A 20,891-nucleotide genomic window follows, 5' to 3' on the forward strand; every position below is an offset into this window, starting at 1 on the left:
ACATACATACAACCATTCACACGGTTACAAACACGCCTATTTCAAAACCAATCTTCCTCTCTCTTTCTTTTTACGAAGTATCGGAACAACAAAGACCCCTCAATACTCAGGCAGGTTAACCTTTCGTCGATCTCTAGCTAGAACTAAATCATATATATATATATATATATAGAATCTTGTAGATGGGAAAGCAGGTTCAGTACGATTTCGCGGCAGCAGGAACGAGTGTGTGGCCACAGCAGCGCTGCAAAACTCTGCACCTGGTTCGTCGGAGTTTATTACCATCTCATCTTATCTATAAACTTAGACTGTGTGCACTGCACGTGACATCTTCACCTCTCACGTGCAATGTTAAGCTAATTGGTAAATTTTACACAGGTGAGACACGCTCAAGGGATTCATAATGTGGCAAGCGAAAAGAATCACGACCTTTTGTCCTCATTTGACTATTTCGACGCACACCTTAGTCCTCTCGGCTCCAACCAGGTTCGTTTCTCATAATTATACACGAGAGATCAAAAACAAAACTCCGAAAATACCTCTTTTTTATGTGGCCATGTGTATTGCACGTCATTTTCCCATATTAATAATGAAAAGATCTCAACTACATTATTAAGTATAGTTTGGATTGCCATTAAAATTTCTTCAGGGGATTAAATGTCTGTAACTCGGATGTATAATACATTAGGACTAATTAACTTGTAGTGCATTTCAATAGGACTAATTTTTTTAATGATAGGTTGATAATCTGCGTGAGCATGTTCAAGGGTCAGGACTCGCAAAGAGGATTGAGTTAGTCATCACTTCTCCTATGTTGAGGTAATAAGATAAACCGTAGATTAAATTGTCAACAGCAACATTTTCATCTCGGAAACTTTAATTCCATTTCTTAAAACTATTGTTTAAGTTTCACTAGTACAAATAGTGATTGCAATATTAATATTTTTAGCCGTCATAATAGTGACCATTTAAACTTTTCAGTTATTTTTATTTTGGAATTCTCATGAGTTTCGTCGCAATAAGATTTGATTTTTTTTTTCTCGTTTTTACCCTCCCCCACTTGTACACGCATCTCATAAGAAGAGAAGAAAACGTAAAAGAACAAGACGACAACGGAGATAAAGGAAAAAGAAGTAGACGTAAAATCATTGAATTTGTTAAAATTCACTTTTGACTCTAGTGATTTTTTATGAATATAATCTTGAAATATCTCCTGCTATCAATTTTTTCATAATTTAATCATGCAAAATCCATTAAAATAATAATTAAATCATTATTTTTTGTGAAAAATATATAATTAGATTGCCTTAATTTTGAACAGTATTATTCATCGTCTTTCAGTCCATTTTAATTGAGAATAGTATTAAAATATATTTCTAACTCTCTGTTTTTATGACTTGTTGTGAAATACATTTATTCTTTATGCTTTCCACGAAATTTTTTATCAGTTCAATTGATATTTTAGATTCATAAAGACGAAGAAAAAGAAAGATGATATTTATAAAATGTAAAATTCCTACCGGCCTGGATGACAATGGATAGAGTTTGGATAGAGTACTGCAAAATCAAATTTTACCGCGTTTTTTTTAAATCATAATATATACCAATTTATTTTTAATGGGTCTGAGTCTAGATAAAATACTAGTAGGTACAGGACCCATGAGTACTTTTTACTCATTTTATATTTAATTTATTGATAAAAGTAAGTAAATCTAAAAAAAATATTTAAATAAAAATAAACAAATATAAAAAAAATACTAAAATTGATAAATATGTATATTAAAATTGCTTAAAATTCATAAATATAGTAATAATTGCAAGCACGTGAGATTCAGGTTAGAGTATTCTAAATCTATACCTATATAATTTTTAATGGGTAATAATCGTATCTTACCCATTATTGATTTATGCGGATAAAATCCTAAATAAGGTCTTGCGGATACGTGGATACATGAGTAAAATTGTCATCCTAGCTTGATATTAATCAGAATATTTGTAAATAGAATTAAAAAAAAAATGAATCAATTATCATAGGGCGAAGTGGACCACAGTTGAAGGAAAAACACGGTTTTGTTTGCTTTGTGATGATGACTATATGAACTATACTCCACACATAGATGTACAATGCAAATTACATTTATAAACTATATATTTATTTTTAAATTTTAAGATTTAATGGTTATACATTTTTTTTTTGGTACTACCATGCCCTAATCCGTCATCCGAACCCACGAATACGAACTCAACATTAATCGTTAATTTATTGTAGTGATGGAACATTAATTTAAAATCGAGCTGTCACGGTAATATTAAAGTTTAAATGTAACAGTGATACATATAACATTTTTAGTTCACACTTATTAATCAAATTGTCAATTGGTATGTTTCTTCCATTATTATTATTATTATTATTATTATTATTATTATTATTATTATTATTATTATTATTAAAAATATAGTTGAATTGATTATTAATAAATTTAAAAATTCTATTACCTTATTATTTAGATAGTTATCTTCTATTGTTGTTTATAGTGTTAATATTTTCATAAACTACGTACATACACTACTACAAAACGAGGATTCTACAACGCTTAAAAACAGTTGTAGAATGATTTTACAACACTTGTCAAGCGTTGTAGAATCCGGCGTTGTAGAAACTTCTAGAACGCTTAAATATCTGTTGTAGAATTATCGCGCTTTCTACAACTCTTAAATATCCATTGTAAAATCCAAGAGTTTTCTACAACACTTAAAAATCCATTGTAGAATCAATATTACTTCTACAACAGATGTCTAAGGGTTGTAGAAGTTTCTACAACGGTATAAATTCATTGTGCAATTTTCAAATAATTAAAAAACGCTCACCGCGGCGACGTATAATTTTCACCGCGGCGAGATGCATCTACAACGGTTAAAATATTCGTTGTAGAAGCATTTCGCCGCGGCGACGTATAATTTTCACTGCGGCGAGATGCATCTACAACAGTTAAAATATCCGTTGTAGAAGCATTTCGCCGCGGCGTAAATTATACGTTGCTGCAGCGCTTGTCTCACCGTAGCGACGTCATTTCTTAGCCGCGGCAATGGTATTTACAATGCATCCAAATGCAATGTAGAAAGGGTATGAATTTTTTTAAAAATCTCGCCGCGGCGAGGTCCATCCTTCTACAACGCTTAATCTATGCGTTGTAGAAATTTCTCGTCGCGGCATAAAACACGTAGCGCCGCGGTGAGGATTCTACAACGGATAGTCTAAGCATTGTGGGAAATCTGAAATATATTAAATTCTACAATGCTTAAACACAAGCGTTGTAGAAACTTGGTGTTTCTACAACGCTTAGTCATAAGCATTGTAAAAACACCCAGATTCTACAACATTTATGTTAAGCATTATAGAATTACTAGTTTTTACAACACTTATTTTAAGCATTGTAGAATTACGAGTTTCTACTAAAATAAGTTGTATAATCCAACATTTGTAGTAGTGATATGATTCCTTAAATAAAAAATGTTGTTCACTGATTTGGAAAACCTGATCGCCAAATAGAAAATCTTTAGAATATATATACTTAGTGAAAAAGTGCTGGACCATGCAAATCATTAATTAAATTAAAATGTCATTAAATTTAATACGACATCGGTTTATATTTAATTAAATTAAAATATCATTAAATTAGGACCATGCAAGATATATGACACAATGTACAATGGGTGTGTGCACTGTGTTTGAATACCCAACACCCTTTTATCAGTAATTAAATTAAATTCTGGTATTTAAATAACTGTAGGACCATGCAAACAGCTGTTGGAGCGTTCGGGCACGATGTTGACGCCAGGAATAGTCTGCATGGCCCTCCGTTCATGGCTGTTGAACTTTGTCGAGAACGTTTGGTATGACTTTATTAGTACATTCGACTTCAATTATAAAGATACCTTCTTGAAAAATAATTTGCAATCTAATGTGTATATATATATATTACGTCCTTTACTTTTTACTATTTGTTTCTTTATTCATTTATTTGCGTTGTTTAACAGGGGTTGATTTTAGTTCTTTTTTTAACGCATTAGTGTTATATATGATAGGGATTGAATCCATGTGACAATTGTTTAACAAGGATTAAATTTTTTTTTTTTTTTTAAAACCGTGTGTTATATATGATAGGGAGTGAATCCATGTGACAAGAGAAGAAGTATTGACGAGTACAGATCTCTTTTTCCAGCTTTTGATTTTTCACAGGTAAATATTCCATTTCATTATAATTACTTTGACATTGGTTTGTTATTCAATAGTTTTTGTTAATTAACTATGTGTTTTTAAAAAAAAAAAATATATATATATATATATATATATATACATTTATATATTCAGATTGAAAGTAATGAAGATATATTGTGGAAGCATGATGTTAGAGAGAGCGATGAAGAACTGGCAGCTAGAGGACTCAAGTTTTTTAATTGGTAATCTTTTTTATTTTTTTACTATTTTTTAATCAGTAATCTTAAATGGATGACATACTCATTTCCTTATGATACACATGAAGATTTTAGGGTTATGAAAATAGAAGAAATAGTCTGAATGATAATGCGTTGAAGAGAAATACAATAGTATGGGTACAACAAAAAAGGAAATAAAGAAAAAGGGAAATAATCCTAAACATATATTATAATAATAATGGCTAATATATATATATATATGCTAATATCCCCCCTCAAACTCACGATGCTATAGAAATAAGCATTGAGAGTTTATCAGCTAAGAAGCGGAAGCGCTAAGTGGAGCGAGTCTTCGTGAATAAATCGGCAATTTGAAGAGAAGATGAAAAAAATGGCAATGTGATCGTACCAAGCTGTAAATGATGACGGGTGTAATGGCAATCAATCTCAATATGTTCGGTTCGCTCATGAAAGACCGAGTTACGAGCAATCTGGATGGCACTCTGATTATCACAGTATAGCGGCGTAAGATGATGAAGAGTGACACCCAGATCAACAACTAACCAGCGTAACCAAACAATCTCACATGTAGTCATGACCATAGCGCGATACTCAGCTTCAGTGGAAGAGGGAGAAATAACATTCTGCTTCTTGCTCTTCCAAGAGATGAGTGAATCTCCAAGGAAAACACAGAATCCAGTGGTGGACTTGCGATCCGTAGGATCACCAGCCCAATCGGCATCAGAGTATGCGCGCAACTCTAACGAAGATGAGGAAGGAAACAGTAGACTCTGAAACTGAGTACTACGAAGATACCTGAGAATGCGAAGAACGGCAGCCCAATGAATTATGGTAGGAGCATTGAGAAACTGACTGACAATATGAACAGCATGTGCAATGTCGGGACGAGTAACCGTGAGATAAGCCAAGCTCCCTACCACCTTGCGGTATAGGCTAGGATCGTGCAGAGGAGACCCGTCAGAGGGAGAGTAGCGAGCATTAGTTTCAAGAGGAGTATCAACGGTCCTGCTATCAGTGAGATGAGCCCGCTCAAAAAGATCTGATATATACTTTGACTTAAATAGAAGATAGCCTTTCGGGGAAAAGGCTACCTCGATACCCAAAAAGTAACGCAACGAACCCAAATCTTTCATAGCAAAGCATCGAGCCAAGTCAGACTTCAACGATTCAATCCCATCATAATCATCGCCGGTATCATATCATCAACATACAAGGACAAGAGGATACGCCATGTACTCGTATGCTTAACGAACAAAGCGGAATCATGCTGACTAGGAATGAAACCAAGAGAGGTGATCACGGTGGAGAACTTCTCAAACCAAGCTCGGGGAGTTTGTTTGTGACCATAAAGAGCTTTGCGCAGCTTGCACACATGACTGGGCTAATGTGCGACACCGGGAGGGGGTGTCATGTAGACCTCTTCGTGAAGATCACCATACAAGAAGGCATTCTTCACATCCATCTGAGATATCTGCCAACGATGTACGGAAGACACAGCGATCAGAGCGCGGATCGTCGTCATCTTTGTGACTTGCGCAAAAGTCTCTTCATAATCCATACCATACTCCTGATAATAGCCTTTAGCAACGACACGGGCCTTGTACCGCTCCACGGACCCATCTGATTTGGTCTTGATCTTATAGACCCAACGAGAACCGATAGCCCTCTTCCCCGACGGCAACGGTACAAAGTCCCAGGTATGAATCTGATGTAGAGCAGTAATTTCCTCAGCCATATGGGGTCAACAACAGCCTCTCTATAGGACAAAGGCTCAGACAAAGTGTGAAGAGACACGAGAAAGGAAACAAAAGAGGTAGAGTATGAAGAATAAGCGAAATCGGGAAGTTTAGTGGACTTACGATGACGAGTGGACTGACGCAGAGGAGCATAATCTGCAATCTCAAATGATGGCTTAGCAGTCGTAGCAGGAGGGGTCGGAGGCATGTGTATCTTAGGAACCAAAGTATCAGTGTGTACAAACTCATCGGTGTTAATATCAAAAGGATCAATGCAAATAAGATCATTCTGAGTCATGTTATGAGAACTAGCAGGAACAAAGAAGAAAGGAATATGCTCTAAAACCACAACATGACAAGAGACATACAACTTTTGACTGACCGGATCAAAACAACGACATCACTTTTGACCAACACCATATCGCAAAAAGACACACAAAGACTTAGTAGATAATTTATCGCGCTCGACGTGAGGTCGAAGAACGAAACAAGCGGAACAAAAAACACGCAAAGAGGCATAATCAGGGACATTGCTAAACAACTTTTCGAAGGGGACAAACCTGAATTGTGAGAGGTTGGAATTCTGTTTATGATATAGGCTGCGGTATGGATAGTCTCCCCCCAAAAAATACTGGGAACCTCGAAGGACAATAGGAATGAGCGAGAGGTCTCAATAAGATGACAGTGTTTCCTTTCGGCAACACCGTTTTGTTGAGGTGTTTCGGTGCATGAGGTTTGACGAATGGTCCCATCAGAAGCAAGTAATTGGAAAAAATCGTTAGAAGTATATTCACTCCCTAAATCACAACGAAAGCATTTAATGACAGCATAGTGTTGTGTTTTAACAAGAGTTCTAAAATCACGATAAATACCAAAAAAATCATATCTACGCTTCATAAGATAAACCCAAGTGTAACAAGTGAAATCATCAATAAAAGAGACGTAATATCTAGAACCACTCTTAGTAGATACAAGGGCAGGTCCCCACAAATCAGAATGCACAATATCAAAGAGAGCAATAGATGACGAAACACTGTTTTGAAATGGTAAGGCTGAGAATTTTGCAAGTTTACAACCACTACAATCAGAAATATCATGGGATTCAAATGACCTAAAGCTCCCGTAGAAACCAAAAAACGCAAACGAGACACTGAAACATGACCCAAACGAGAATGCCACGAATAAAAGTCAGACGATAAATGACTCAAACGAAAAGAAGATAAATCCACACTAGAGGCAGCGACACTCGATACTTTGAGTTCATCCAAGACATAGAGTCCCCCCCTGCTTACGGCCTGTCCCAATCACCGTCTGAGATCGCGGATCCTGAACACAACAAGTGGAAGAAGAAAAGGACGTGACTAAGAAATCAGATTCGGTCAATTGACTAAGAAACACAAGATTTATAGCAAGACTATGGATATAGTAGACATTAGGAATGGAAATATGAGATATAACATCAGAACCAATGCCCTCCGATGGCATAGGGGTACCATCGGCGATCATAACGGGTAGAGATGAATGACGAGACAATGACACGAACGATGACAAGTGAATGGACATATGGTTGGAGGCACCTGAATCAAGGATCCACAAGGAGGATGGTATACCTGGGGCTGACGACAAAGACAAACCTGAGGAAGAGGCGGACATGACATGAGGCTGCGAGGCAAGGAACTGGAACTGCTCAAACATATACGGATCAACAAATGGGGCCAACGATCGCTGATGGGACTGTGGTAGTTGTGGGTGTTGTGGCTGCGTTTTGCCTCTGCTCAACAATACGGGACACTCAGCCTTCCAATGACCGTTCTTCTTGGAGTAAGCACACTCGTCATTGTGCCTCGCCATAACTCCAAAGATGAAATCAAACAACCAAATTTGAAATCTAAACAACCCAATATACAATAAAAAATGAAGCAATTTACAACCAAACAACAACCAAACTACCCAACGCAAAGTAAAACTGCCAAACAATTCGCAGCTCTGTGACTCACCCGACAGAGAGACTTGAAGAGCTCAAAACTTTAATCCCACTGTTCAAAATGTACCTCAAATTATTCTGAACATGTTATCTAAATTTCGTGACAATCCAACAGTTGACGAAGTCGCAAACTCAATTTCCCTGTTGTTGGTCGGAGCTGTTGCGAAAATAAATTCGCAATTCATCTCTTCACTCGACAGACAGACTTAAAATACTCAAAACAGCAATCCAACTATTCAAAATGAGAGAATATGTTTCACGAACATTCTGTGAAAATTTCGTGACAATCCAATGGTGAACGAATATGAAAAAATGATTTTAGGCCTCTGATACTATGAAGATTTTAGGGTTACGAAAATAGAAGAAATAGTCTGAATGATAATGCATTGAAATAACTCTAATACAACAAAAAAGGAAATAAAGAAAAAGGGAAATAATCCTAAACATATATAATAATAATAATGGTTAATATATATATATATATATATATATGCTAGTAACACACACACACACATCAAATGTATATATATATATATATATATATATATATATATGACGTTTATAAATTGATCAATAGGCTTTGGACACTGAAAGAGAAGGAGATCGCCGTTGTAACCCACAGTGCATTCTTGCATGAGACCTTGAAATACCTTTCTGAGGATTGTCACCCGTCAGTAAAAAATGAAATGTCCATCAAGTAAGTATGCTAATACTATTAATTATCTCAGAATACCATCTATGAAATATCTTATTTACGTAAATTTTATGCTTAATTAAGCTAATTAAGACGCAATGTGTGTGGTTGCAGATTTTTCAATTGCGAGCTTCGATCGCTGCTTATTATTGAAAGGTAAGATTATATATATATATATATATATATATATATATATATATATATATATATATATATATATCTATACCTCCAGTGACGGAGCCAGTATAGGCCCAGCAGGGGCTTAAGCCCCCCTCAAAATTTTTTTTTTTGCATTTTTTGCCCATTTTTTTCCCTTGAAAATTTATACTTTTGGCCAAATTTTTTACAATCAAGCCCTCCCTAAATTTTTTTTTTCAAATTAGCCCCCCTTGATGGGCTTTTCTGGCTCCGTCACTGTATACCTCTACATATATGTGTGGATAAACACACATGTCCTCAATATTTTGTCTTCTAGCAAATTTGATCTCTAGATAACACTACAAAAATATTTTCAGACATATATTTTCTTTGTAGAATCTCCCAATCAAAACCAACTCATTAAGAGAGTCGGTGTAATATACTTCCTGAATTTTCATTTATCTACATAGATGAATTAAAAAAAAATTAACAACAAACTAACTCTACATATATATGAGGATAAGCACAAAGGTCCTCAATATTTTGTCTTCTAGCAAATTTGATTTCTACATAACACTACAAACATATTTTCAAACATATATTTTCTTTGTAGAATCTCGCAATCAAAACCAACTCATTAAAAAGTCGGTGTAATATACTTCGTGAACTTTCATTTATCTACATAGATGAATTAAAAAAAAAAAAAAATTAACAACAAACTAATAAATCCTAAGCCACGTCGCTTTGGACAGCTGTCTTTTTCTTTCCTTTCTTACATGCTTGGCATTTGTCTTTATATAGTGCAGCTGTCTTTTGCTCATAAAAAAACGCATCACGAAATTCTTAGTAGTAACGTGGCAAATGTTATTATGAATGCATGTCTATTACGTGCCAGGAGCTGTTAAACAAATGTTATTATTAGAATCTCTCCAATTCTTATCTCACTGTTTAGTCATTGCATGTTATGTTTTTTAGCCAGATGTCTCCCTCTACACTCCGGCTCCGTTTGGAACCCGGAAAATAGGAGGGAAATGAAAATGAAAATCCCTCCTATTTTACTTAGGTTGTTTGGATTGATGAAAATATGATAGAAAAAAAATATGATCAAAAATACGAGGGAAAGTGTATAACTAAAATGAGGATTTCATTTTCCTTCGAAAATCAAATGGAAAATGAGAATCTCTCCATATTTGTCTATGAGAGGATCACATTTGTCTAGGGTAAAAATGTAAAACTTTTTTAAAATTGGCAAAAAATGTAAAAAAAATAAAATTAGGGGGTCTAATTAAAAAAAATTCAGGGGTAAAAATGAAATTTTTTTTAAAAAAATTGGTCAAAAGTGAAAATTTTTTAGGGTAAAAATGTAAAACTTTTTAAAAATGGGCAAAAAATGTAAATAAAAAAAATTTAGGGGGTCTAAATGAAAAAAATTCAGGGTAAAAATGAAATTTAAAAAAAAAAGGTTAAAAGTGTAAATTTTTTAGGTTAAAAATGTAATTTTCTAAAATGGGCAAAAAATGTAAATAAACTAGTCTCTTCGTTACTTTCCCGTCAATTTTTTCTCATATTTTCCATGACTTTCAAACACAATTAGAATTTTGACTTTTTCTATTATTTTCTCTCACATTTTCATTTTCTCTATTATTTTCACTTTCTCTCTTATTTTCCGGGTTCCAAACGGAGCCTCCATCTATCGCGAAAACAAAAAGCAATGCTATCTTCATAAGCAAATCTCTCTTCTCTATAAGCAAATCATCTCCTCTCTTTCATTGCATCTTGCTTAAATAAATCGTTCTCTCTCTTCCTGTTTTGTTTTTCCGTTGCTCAATCCCAAACAGAGAAATAAATTTTTTTAACACTTGCTAAAAGAATTCATGAAGAATCCTCTCACTGAAACACAAAATTTTAAAAATTCACATGCTCCCCAAAATCTCTCTCTCTCTCTCTCTCAGACTCACCATGTCCATCGTCGTCGCTCTGTCTCGGCTGTCATGGTTCAGTTCATTTCGTTCCTCAATCGCCATCGTCACAACTAATTTATTTGGTGGAATTGTGCTATTATTAAGAAGCTCAAATATTCTCATATATTCATCTTATTTTGTTTTTTTAATTTCTAAATTAGTTTTCATGTCACTGCAGATCATAACGAAATGGATCATGTGGAAGCTATATTGGAACCAGTGCTTGACATTCACTATTTTTATTATTTGAATCAAATTTCTATGTCAATTATTTAACATATATAAAGTCATCGTTTTCTCGAAAACTTTACATTTCTATGAATTCCTCTTTATTTTGTATATGTATAACTGACTTAGAATACCCTTTCTAAAAAAATATATTAGAATATAGTTTTCAGCTAATTTTTGTAGTCGTTATTCCTCTTGTGTATGTCACTCGAGATCAGTAAAGTTGAGCATTGTTAAATGCGTGGTGGTGAAATTTATAATCTTTCATCATTGACCCAAATTTATTTACACAGAATTATTCAAGCACCAATTTTACTAAAGCACTGCATAAACAAAACATAGATCTATCCTCTTCGTATTTCTATTTTCTTCATATTTCTATTTGAAAAACTGATTTGATTTAGTTAAAATTGACAATAAAAGTTATAAACACGTTCACTCATGATTAGATTATATATATATATATATATATATACATATATATATATACGGATTCGGGGTTAGAACAATAGAAGTGATAAGCTAGACAAAAACCCAAACACATATATATTAAATGATTATTATCACTATATATTTTAATTGTATGTGATTATTATATAGATGTAATCTTAATTGTTGTATTCGATTTAAAAAAAACATCGGATATAACTTACGGATTCGGGGTTAGAACAATAGAAGTGATAAGCTAGACAAAAACCCAAACACATATATATTAAATGATTATTACCACTATATATTTTAATTGTATGTGATTATTATATAGATGTAATCTTAACTGTTGTATTCGATTTAAAAAAAAAAAATAAAAAATCGGATATAGTATTTCATCTAATTTCTAAAAATAGATATATTTAAAAATTAAAAGTATCAAATATTTATCTTTTAAACCAAATACTTAAATAAAGTATAATATTACAGTTTTTCTAGTTCTATTTATCCAAAAAAAAAATTATATACTCAATTTAAACTACTATTTAAATTTATGAATAAGATTACCTGTAACCTTAGTTCAAACTAAATGAAAAGAAAATTAAAATACTATCAAATTTAGTTTCTACATATTTATTCACTGTAAAAAATTTAATTTTAACATCTTCAATTGCTTTCATTTTGAATTATTGCTTTTTCCAATCAGTAGACACTATGAATCTTAAAATATATTATTATATACATTTATATATAATTTTTCTTTTAGTCCGACCAATATGAATCTTAAAATATATTATTATATATATGTATATATAATTTTTTTTTTCAAGTATGGCTTATAAATATCTCTTCTTTTTCGCTTTTTATACGTTTTTTGTTAATTTTTTTTATTAAATAAGAATCTTAGAAAAATTTAGACATGCAAAAAGCAATCTGTCATTACGTGCGACTATCTCCACTATAGAAATAAAAAAGGAAAAAGAACATAAAAATACTAGAAAAACCAAATATAGGCTTTCTACATATGTATCGTCCACAACAACGATTTGGAAGAAAAAAAAAGAGTAGATCTTCCATGCGGATATTTGTATTTTAGCTTCCGTATTTTATTATATTTTAAGATATATTTTTGAAAATTGCCACCAAATAAAAAAAAAACCCTCTTATATCCACAATTATACATTTTGGAAGAGGTCAAGAAATATAAATTTCCTCATATACGAGACACTCATTAATGAGTACTGCATCCTCAGAATTGTAACCTTCCCACGGCATATAAGCTACTAATAGATTTTTTTTTTTTTTTTTTTTTGCAGGTTTGGCTGTTGAATTACAATTGGAATATTTTTGCACGTGCTAACATTAGTATATATATATATATATATATATATATATATATATATATATATATATATATATATATATATATATATATATATATATATATATATATATATATATATATATATATATATATATATATATATATGGTAAATTTATTTCACCTTGATCGTTGAACATAAGACTTACATATCTATGATATAACATATTTGGTGTCATGATCATTGTTCTCTCTAGTTTTGTAGGGTCTAAATATCCGGAAAAACGCATCAATGGCTGATCTTCCAAGTAATACGGTTCAATTTTAATAAAATGAGTTATAATAATTCTTTATAGCTTCGTGCTTATGCTTTGTTTCCATGATGGCCTTTACCTCAAATGTAAGATGTATTAATTTCATATTTCTATTCATATATATATATATATATATATATATATATATATATATATATATATATATATATACGTACATGATTACAGAACACATGAAAACGAGACTACGGTAATACTTTGTTGAAGGATTGAACCAACTAATTTACAATAAGAATTTGGCAAACTTAGAGAATTTTGTTGGCGACAAATCTTTGATGAAATGTGAAATAACTAAATTCATGAAGAGATAATCTATTCTGATCATCAAGTCTTGAGATATTTCTACAATTACGAATTAAAAAAATCTAACAAAGTAGTGAATACAAATATTTCTACATATGTGATCAAACCAAATAGAATTGTTGTTACAATTTTACCAGCTTATTTTTTGTATTGAAAAAAACTGGAAAAAGATGTATCTCAACGTGTTTCACAACTTATTGAGATCATATCTCGCAAGATATGAACTGATCCATCCTTTGAAAAATTAATAAGAATTGAGGATTTTATTTCGCAAAAAGATCTGCACCGAATATCTTCTGCACGATTTGTTAGGAAATCCTAAGGATCACTACTACAAATTCAGTTTTCTGGTGCGGAATGGTATTAGGTGTGATATGTCGCTTCTAAAAGTCGTATCTAAGCAGGTATTAAGTGCGACATGTCACACCGGATACACTTACGGAACTAAATTTTTTGCTAAATTTAAGTGTATCCGGTGCGACAAGTCGCACCCTAATAATTTTCGGTGCAACTTTGTTGCACCTAAAGGTTTCAAAAATTTTAAGCGGGCCTTAAATCCTTCCGAATATTTTTCACTGTGGAATTTACTTTTCGGTGTGACACTGTCGCACCTGATAAGCCCAACAGGTGCGACACGTCGCACCTAATATGTTAAAAGTCTCACCAAATATAACACGCGAAAAAATTATTATAATAATTTAAGTGGTATCGGGTGCGACATGTCGCACCTGATACTTTTAGGCTATTGAAACCCCACCTAGCCTCCTTCTTCTTCCTCACTCTGCATATTTTTCCTTCTCACCCTCTCTCTCTCTCTCTTTCACTCTCTCTCGCCCGCGACCCAGCTTCGCCGCCCGCCCGCCCGCGCCCGGCCTCTAGCCCGCGACCCAGCGCCGCCGCCCGCGCCCGACCTTTGCACGTGACCAGCGTCGCTCGTCCACCCGCCCGCGACCAGCCCTGCCCGCCCTCCCGCGACCAGCGCCGCGCTGACCTCAGCTCTCCTCGGCCTCTCCGACCAGCCCCGACCGCCAATCCTCCTAACCGCCGCCCCTCCTCCTCGCCACCAAGCCAAGGTAAGCTATCTCTATCTTTTTCACTCTTTTTCTCACTCTTTTTCTCTCGCCGATCCTAGCTAACTCAGTTTCTCCGATATGTCGACCGTCGTTCTCAGCCCCGTCGGCCACTGCACGCCGCCCCTCAGCCTCTCGCTCATTCTATGTCACTTCTGCCTCCATCGTCACCAGCGCCTCGACGTCACTGCTGCGTCTCCGGAGCCGACCTCCGTGAGCCGCTCAACGCCGTCGCAGCCCCGCCTTGTCGAGTCTGCAGCCGCCGCTGTCCCAGCTTGCCTCTCCATGCCAAAAAGGGTCCCAAGTAAGTTATTTTTTTTTGTTTATGTATTTATTTAATCAGTAAGTAAATATAATTAGTTATAAATATATTTAATAATTAGTAATAAGTAATGTTAGTCTAGGATAATAATTGTTAATTGCAAATGAAGTATTTTAATTTCACTTAATTTAAAATATGTTTAGAATATGATTAATTAGTTTAAGTTAATTGTAATTTTACATGTTAAAATTAGTTAAGTAACATGTTTAGGTAGTTTGATTAATTTAATTTTGATTTAAATTTAATTGTAATAAATTTATTAAAATGTTTAAGATTTTAGTTTAAGTTATTATAATAATAAATGCGTTATTTGGGGTTGCTAAGTTTTTTGGGTCATCGTTCCAAGAACGTAAGTCGCTTAGTTTTAATTTGTAATACGTACAGTTGTCTTATTTTGACGTTTAAAATTTGCAGAGGAAGGAAGATGGGACTATGGGCTCAGCTTTAGCGATATGGTCGGACAAACACCATTACGCTAAGGGATCATAGACGACGAACTTCACGAAGTAGCAAGTTGTAAGTTACTCATCTAATTTACTATACTTAATTACTTATCATTATTATTTGATAATTTTTTGTGGTTTTTTTGTGATTGATCAAGTCACCGCCTAAGTGGCGGATATTATGCGACAAGCAGAGGAGCAAGGCCAAGTGGTCAGCCAAGAATCGGCAGAGGAGTATGCGATGCCTGAAGTTTTCGGGACATGCCAAAATTGGGAAGTCGGGATAGGGCTTTCGATCCCAAGGTCATCCCTGGGTATGGCTCGAGCGCTAGATGGAGGCTCGTCAAGTTCGTCATCTCGGACTGATCTAGTGATTAGCGAGATGCAGTCTGCGTTGTCAAGCCAACAAGCCCAGATGGAGGCCAAACATGCCGAGCTCCAGGAGATGCGGCAACAGATCGTGGGTTGAGTACTCTCATTTAAGAGAGGGCCACGAGAGTGACTCGTAGCCTGGCGACAATTACACTTTTCATTAGTGTTGGGGATCGTGGGTTGTAAACAACAAGTATTACCCTCCCACTTAGTTTTTAGAGTTGGCACATCGTCTCTTATACATTTCGGAAACATGCTTTCCTAGTGCTTAGAGTGATAGAGTGAACTTCTAGAAAGGAATCTTAGATCTTCATGTTCAAGGAAGCGCAGTGTTAGTGCATAAAGGCACAACGTACATACTCAGACATTTTCCTATTTTCTATTCGGGAAAGTGCATAACAGAAGTGTGAACTTCAACTCACTTGAACACTTGAAAGTTTGAGATTACACATCTTTAGTTTTCGGCTTGTCTTCGAGGAGACCTCCCACTCAAATTTTAAAGAGCATATAGATTTTGAACATATGTGATATAGATATAGTTTTGAAAACATTTTGAAAAACATATATGATTTGGATGATAAAATTTTTTCAAGTTTTGAAAGAAATTCAATTCAAGTAAATTTTTCAAAAATCAAAACATTTTAAACTTTCACATTCTTATCATATGAAAAACAATTTTGCTCAAGGAAATTTTCTTATTAGAGTTCTATAACTCATGGAGTGGGGTCTGAAATCCGGAATTTTAAAAACTGGACTTTCGGAGCAGCCGCACACCTCAGAGTAAAATTACCATAACTGGCTGTTCCAACATCCTTTTGACCTAAAACCAATGGCATTGGAAAAAGGACAAATAGACCTTTAATTTGATTCAAGAATCATTAAATTTCGAATTCTGAGCAGAGAGTTATGCCATGTTTACCATGGGTTTTTCTCAAGCTCGAATAAAACATGAAATAATTTAATTCTGGATTTGAGTGCAAAAGAATCGAGTGTAACGAGAACATTTTAGAGAGTTGTTAAAGCTTTTATATGTGTTTTTATTAACATGGTAATAACATAGTATAAAAGTAAATAACAACAAACGTAAAACGAAACGAGTAAACAAACAAAACTTGCAAGAGAATATAACTAGTCATGAACCTACCCGAAATTTCTCAAACTCAATAAAACACGTTTTTCGTTATAAAAAATTAAAAAAATTTAGAACTGATTCTAATGTGTTTTAATAACATCCCAAGGTCATAGAAAATCAACATGATTTTTAATTTAAAGACACGAGTAATAAATTAAAAAAATCTAAGAAAAAAATTATAATTTGTTAAAAAAACGAGTAGTCTTTCGAAAACGATTTTCAAGCTCATAGTTTTAATCATATGTACATGCTTAACTTTGACCATAGCTCTGATACCATTTGTTGGAATTAATATAGGATTAAGAAAATATTTAACGCTTCTAGCAAGTGGCGGAAAATAAAAATTTTCTTTCAGCAAGTAAAACGATTTTTACTAACCTAGACAAAGAGCAAGCACATGTTATTTTTAAATTAAAACTATCTAAGAGCGATTACACGTTTACTAACCTTTATGAAGCTTGATCGTTGAGAAGCTTGTGGAGGTTGAATTACTCGTCTCCCCACGCAGCTCGTCTTTCTTCGTTCTTCGGGAATTCGAGTAACCACGAAAGTTTCTATCACATAACTCACTCGAGGTAAGATGGAATTAGTGTGTGGGCACTTTTAAACACAACGACTCAAGAACAAGTCTTAGAGTCGAAGAGCTAAAACAAACGCTAGGTCAAATGTGGACCTAGGTGCCAAAACAAAAACGAAAGAAGTTAGAGAGAGAGAGAGAGAGAGAGAGGGGGGAGGCCACTATCTAGAGAGGAAAGCTCTCAATCTCTAAAATTGTGGGATGAGAAACAATGAGAATGAGGGCTCTATTTATAGGAGAAGGATTACCTTCAAAAGGTAGTTTCCTTTTCTCTATAGAATATCACATATTCATGAGCAAATATTTGCCCTCCCTTCCTCATGTCACACGGCCAAGTAAGCTTCTAGAAGGCATTGGATTTGTTTTCTCTTTTGCTTCCTCTCTTGCCTTGCCCCCCCCCCCCCCCCCCCCCCCCCCCCCCTTTTTATTTCATTCTAGAGGAAATTTGTTTCCTCTTTTTCTTTTGGCAAGTATCTTCATACATGAATGCACAAAATAAATCTCTCTTTCTTGGGTTGGACGTGCAAGACCATCTAGATGTTTCTTCATTTGTTCATGACAACATAAGAAAAGCTCATTAAGAATATTCAAGTAAAATTCCATGAAATGAAATTAATCCTCAAGGTCCAAATACTTCTTGGCCGTGTGGTTTAAATTGCTTGTCATCATATGAAAATGTCAAAAAAAACTTATTTATTGAAATTATTTCATCCTATGTCCAAAAGGACAAAAATACCGTATAAACAATTTTCGTAAAACTTTTCTAGTTCTTGTTTTGACTTAGCTTCTAGTTTAACTAATCCTACTCGAAATGACTTGTGATAGTGACCTCATAGATCCAAATGAACAAACTTGAACTAACATACTTGGACTCAAAAGTTCACAAACCTTTTCCAAGTTTAGTTTAATGTCAACTGACTCGACTAAAGAGTTGACACGGAAAATCTCTCAGTTAAAATGAATTTATTTTCTACTCAAGAATCAACTTAATTGTGATGAGTGGATCCACTGAATATTATCTATGCTAAATCAAAAATAGATAATATTCAGTGGATCCACTCATCATAATTAAGTTGAATACTTGAGTAGAAAATAAAGTCATTTGAACCGAGAGATTCTCAGTGTCAACTATTCAGTGGACTCAGTTGACATTAAGCTAAATTTGGAAAAGGTTTGTGAACTTTTGAGTCCAAGTATGCTAGCTCAAGCTTTGTTCATTTGGATCCATGAGGTCACTACCACAAGTCATCAGTGTAGTATTAGTTAAACTAGAAGCTAAGTCAAAACAAGAACAAGAACAAGTCATTAGATTGGTTCTTCTTCTCGGCCTTGCGAGGTCTCTTCTTAGATCCAGAGGTGGAGGCAGTAGCTTGTACCTCTCCTTGAGTCATCTTTTTCTTAGTGAGACCCTCAGCAGTACGAAGCTCATTCATAAGCTCGGTAACAGTGTACTCTAGCTTGTACATGGAGTAGTTCACCTTGAAGGTATCGAAAGATTCGAGGAGAGTTTCTAAGATCATATCTATTTTGGTCTCCCCCTCAATTTCAGATCCTAGGATTTCCATCTCGTTCAGGTAACTAATGATCAGCGTCATATGGTCCCTGACAGGAGTCCCAGCCTTCATGCGACAGTTCATAAACTGTCTAACTGCTTGCTGTCTGGCCTGACGCCCTTGCCCTCCAAACATCTCATGGAGATTGTAGAGCATGTCGGTGGCAGTCTCTATGTCATGATGTTGTTGTTGCAACACATTGTTCATCGATGCTAACATATAGCACCTCGCAACCTAATCGGATCGGAGCCAGGCCGCCAATGCGTCTTTATCCTCGTAAGTCGAATCATCATTCATTTAAGGAGGCCACGGGGTGGTGAGTACCCATTTATGCTTGTTAACGGTAAGGACAATGTCGAGGATACGTTTTCAATCAACGTAGTTTTTGGTTTCGAGTTTGTTTGAGGAAAGGATGGTTGAGATAGGGTTGAGAGACATTATGATAAAAAGTCGAAACAAGTTTATGAATAGTCTTTTGGTTTAGGATTTAAGTTTGTTTAAGTTTTTAGGATGAACAAGATGTTGTCAATGGTGCCCACAAGAAGAGTTGTAGTCTTTACATTGTACATTTGATGTAATATAGTCTCATGAAGACTCTTGCTTGTAATTGCTTATTCATTAATAAAAAGTTGAAACGTTCATTCATTCCTCCTTGTCTGTTTGAAGCTTTATGATAAAACATTAGTCTTTAGTCCATAAACAAACTAAACAACTTACAAAGAGACAAATGTAGATTTGCATGAATAAACTCTTCGTAGTTTGCTTAAAACGATATATTCTCAAACTGAGGGTCAAAGAACTATTTACCTCAGTATGATTATTAGGAGAATCTATGATGTCTGGTTATGGGACATTGAGAGTTGGAGACTCTATAGTTCTTCTAGGTATCTTCCGAAGGTACTGAATTGACCAGTGCACTTCTAGAGATGAAATAAGAACAAACCATTAACCTCTTATGTCTCGAAGTCACTACGTATGAATTGCATCGCGCTTACCTTAATCCTGAAATGAGACATGCCATTTCACAGTTACGTATTCTCATTTGAGAAAGTCAGAGTTCAGACTCACTATGTGATTCCGAACAGGGCCTATTGGTGAAGTACTAAGTTGTGAGAATGTCATGAGTAACTTTGTGAAGTTCTCATAGATATGGAATTCATGCACAAGATTGCTGAAATGCAATGTATATCACCTCATGCTTTGTTCATTGGAATGTGAATAAATGAACTGGCCAGTGTCCAAATTGAGTCTTGACTCTTTTGGATGAAACAATGTGACCTGTTAGCCCCTCATCAATACATTGTTTCTAACTTATTCACAAGCGACATAGGAGTTGAGGAAATAACAGCTAGAAGGGTAAAATGGTAATTTTGTAAATCCCGACTAGCTGATGATATCCAGGAAGGGTAAACACTGATAATATTCTGTGGATCCGCTCATTACAATTAGGTTGAATTCTTGAGTAGAAAATAAATTCATTTGAACCGAGAGATTTTCAGTGTCAACTCTTTAGTGGAGTCAGTTGACATTAAGCTAAACTTGGAAAATGTTTGTGAACTTTTGAGTCCAAGTGTTTAGTTCAAGCTTTATTCATTTGGATCCATGAGGTCACTGTCACGAATCACATCGAGTAGGAATAGTTAAACTAGAAGCTAAGTCAAAACAAAAACGAAACAAGTTTTACGAAAATTGTCAAAATGGTATTTTTGTCTTTTGAGACATAAGATGAAATGAATGTCAATAAATTTTTTGACAATGTCATTTAATGACATATAACACTCGGCCAATATTAGTCTTATTGGGCCTTGTGGATTAATTTAATTTCATAAGAATTTTAT

The 20,891-nt window shown here is 34.5% G+C and overlaps 1 protein-coding gene across 1 annotated transcript; it reads left to right on the forward strand.

Moving 5' to 3' along the window:
- LOC149390211 (phosphoglycerate mutase-like protein) lies at positions 1 to 11,319 on the forward strand. The gene is made up of 9 exons (XM_089619457.1): positions 1 to 263; positions 379 to 486; positions 740 to 819; positions 3,792 to 3,894; positions 4,166 to 4,240; positions 4,373 to 4,461; positions 8,756 to 8,875; positions 8,987 to 9,028; positions 11,150 to 11,319. Exons 1-9 carry the CDS (start codon positions 183 to 185, stop codon positions 11,154 to 11,156), a joined length of 705 nt encoding a protein of 234 aa, XP_089475583.1. The 5' UTR covers positions 1 to 182; the 3' UTR covers positions 11,157 to 11,319.
- The last annotated feature ends 9,572 nt before the right edge of the window (positions 11,320 to 20,891 follow it).

This window comes from Urtica dioica, chromosome 7 (genome assembly GCF_054948205.1).
Source record: "Urtica dioica subsp. dioica isolate 48M chromosome 7, U.dioica_male_clone48M_v1_H2, whole genome shotgun sequence".
In the NCBI taxonomy this organism is placed as follows: domain Eukaryota; kingdom Viridiplantae; phylum Streptophyta; class Magnoliopsida; order Rosales; family Urticaceae; genus Urtica; species Urtica dioica.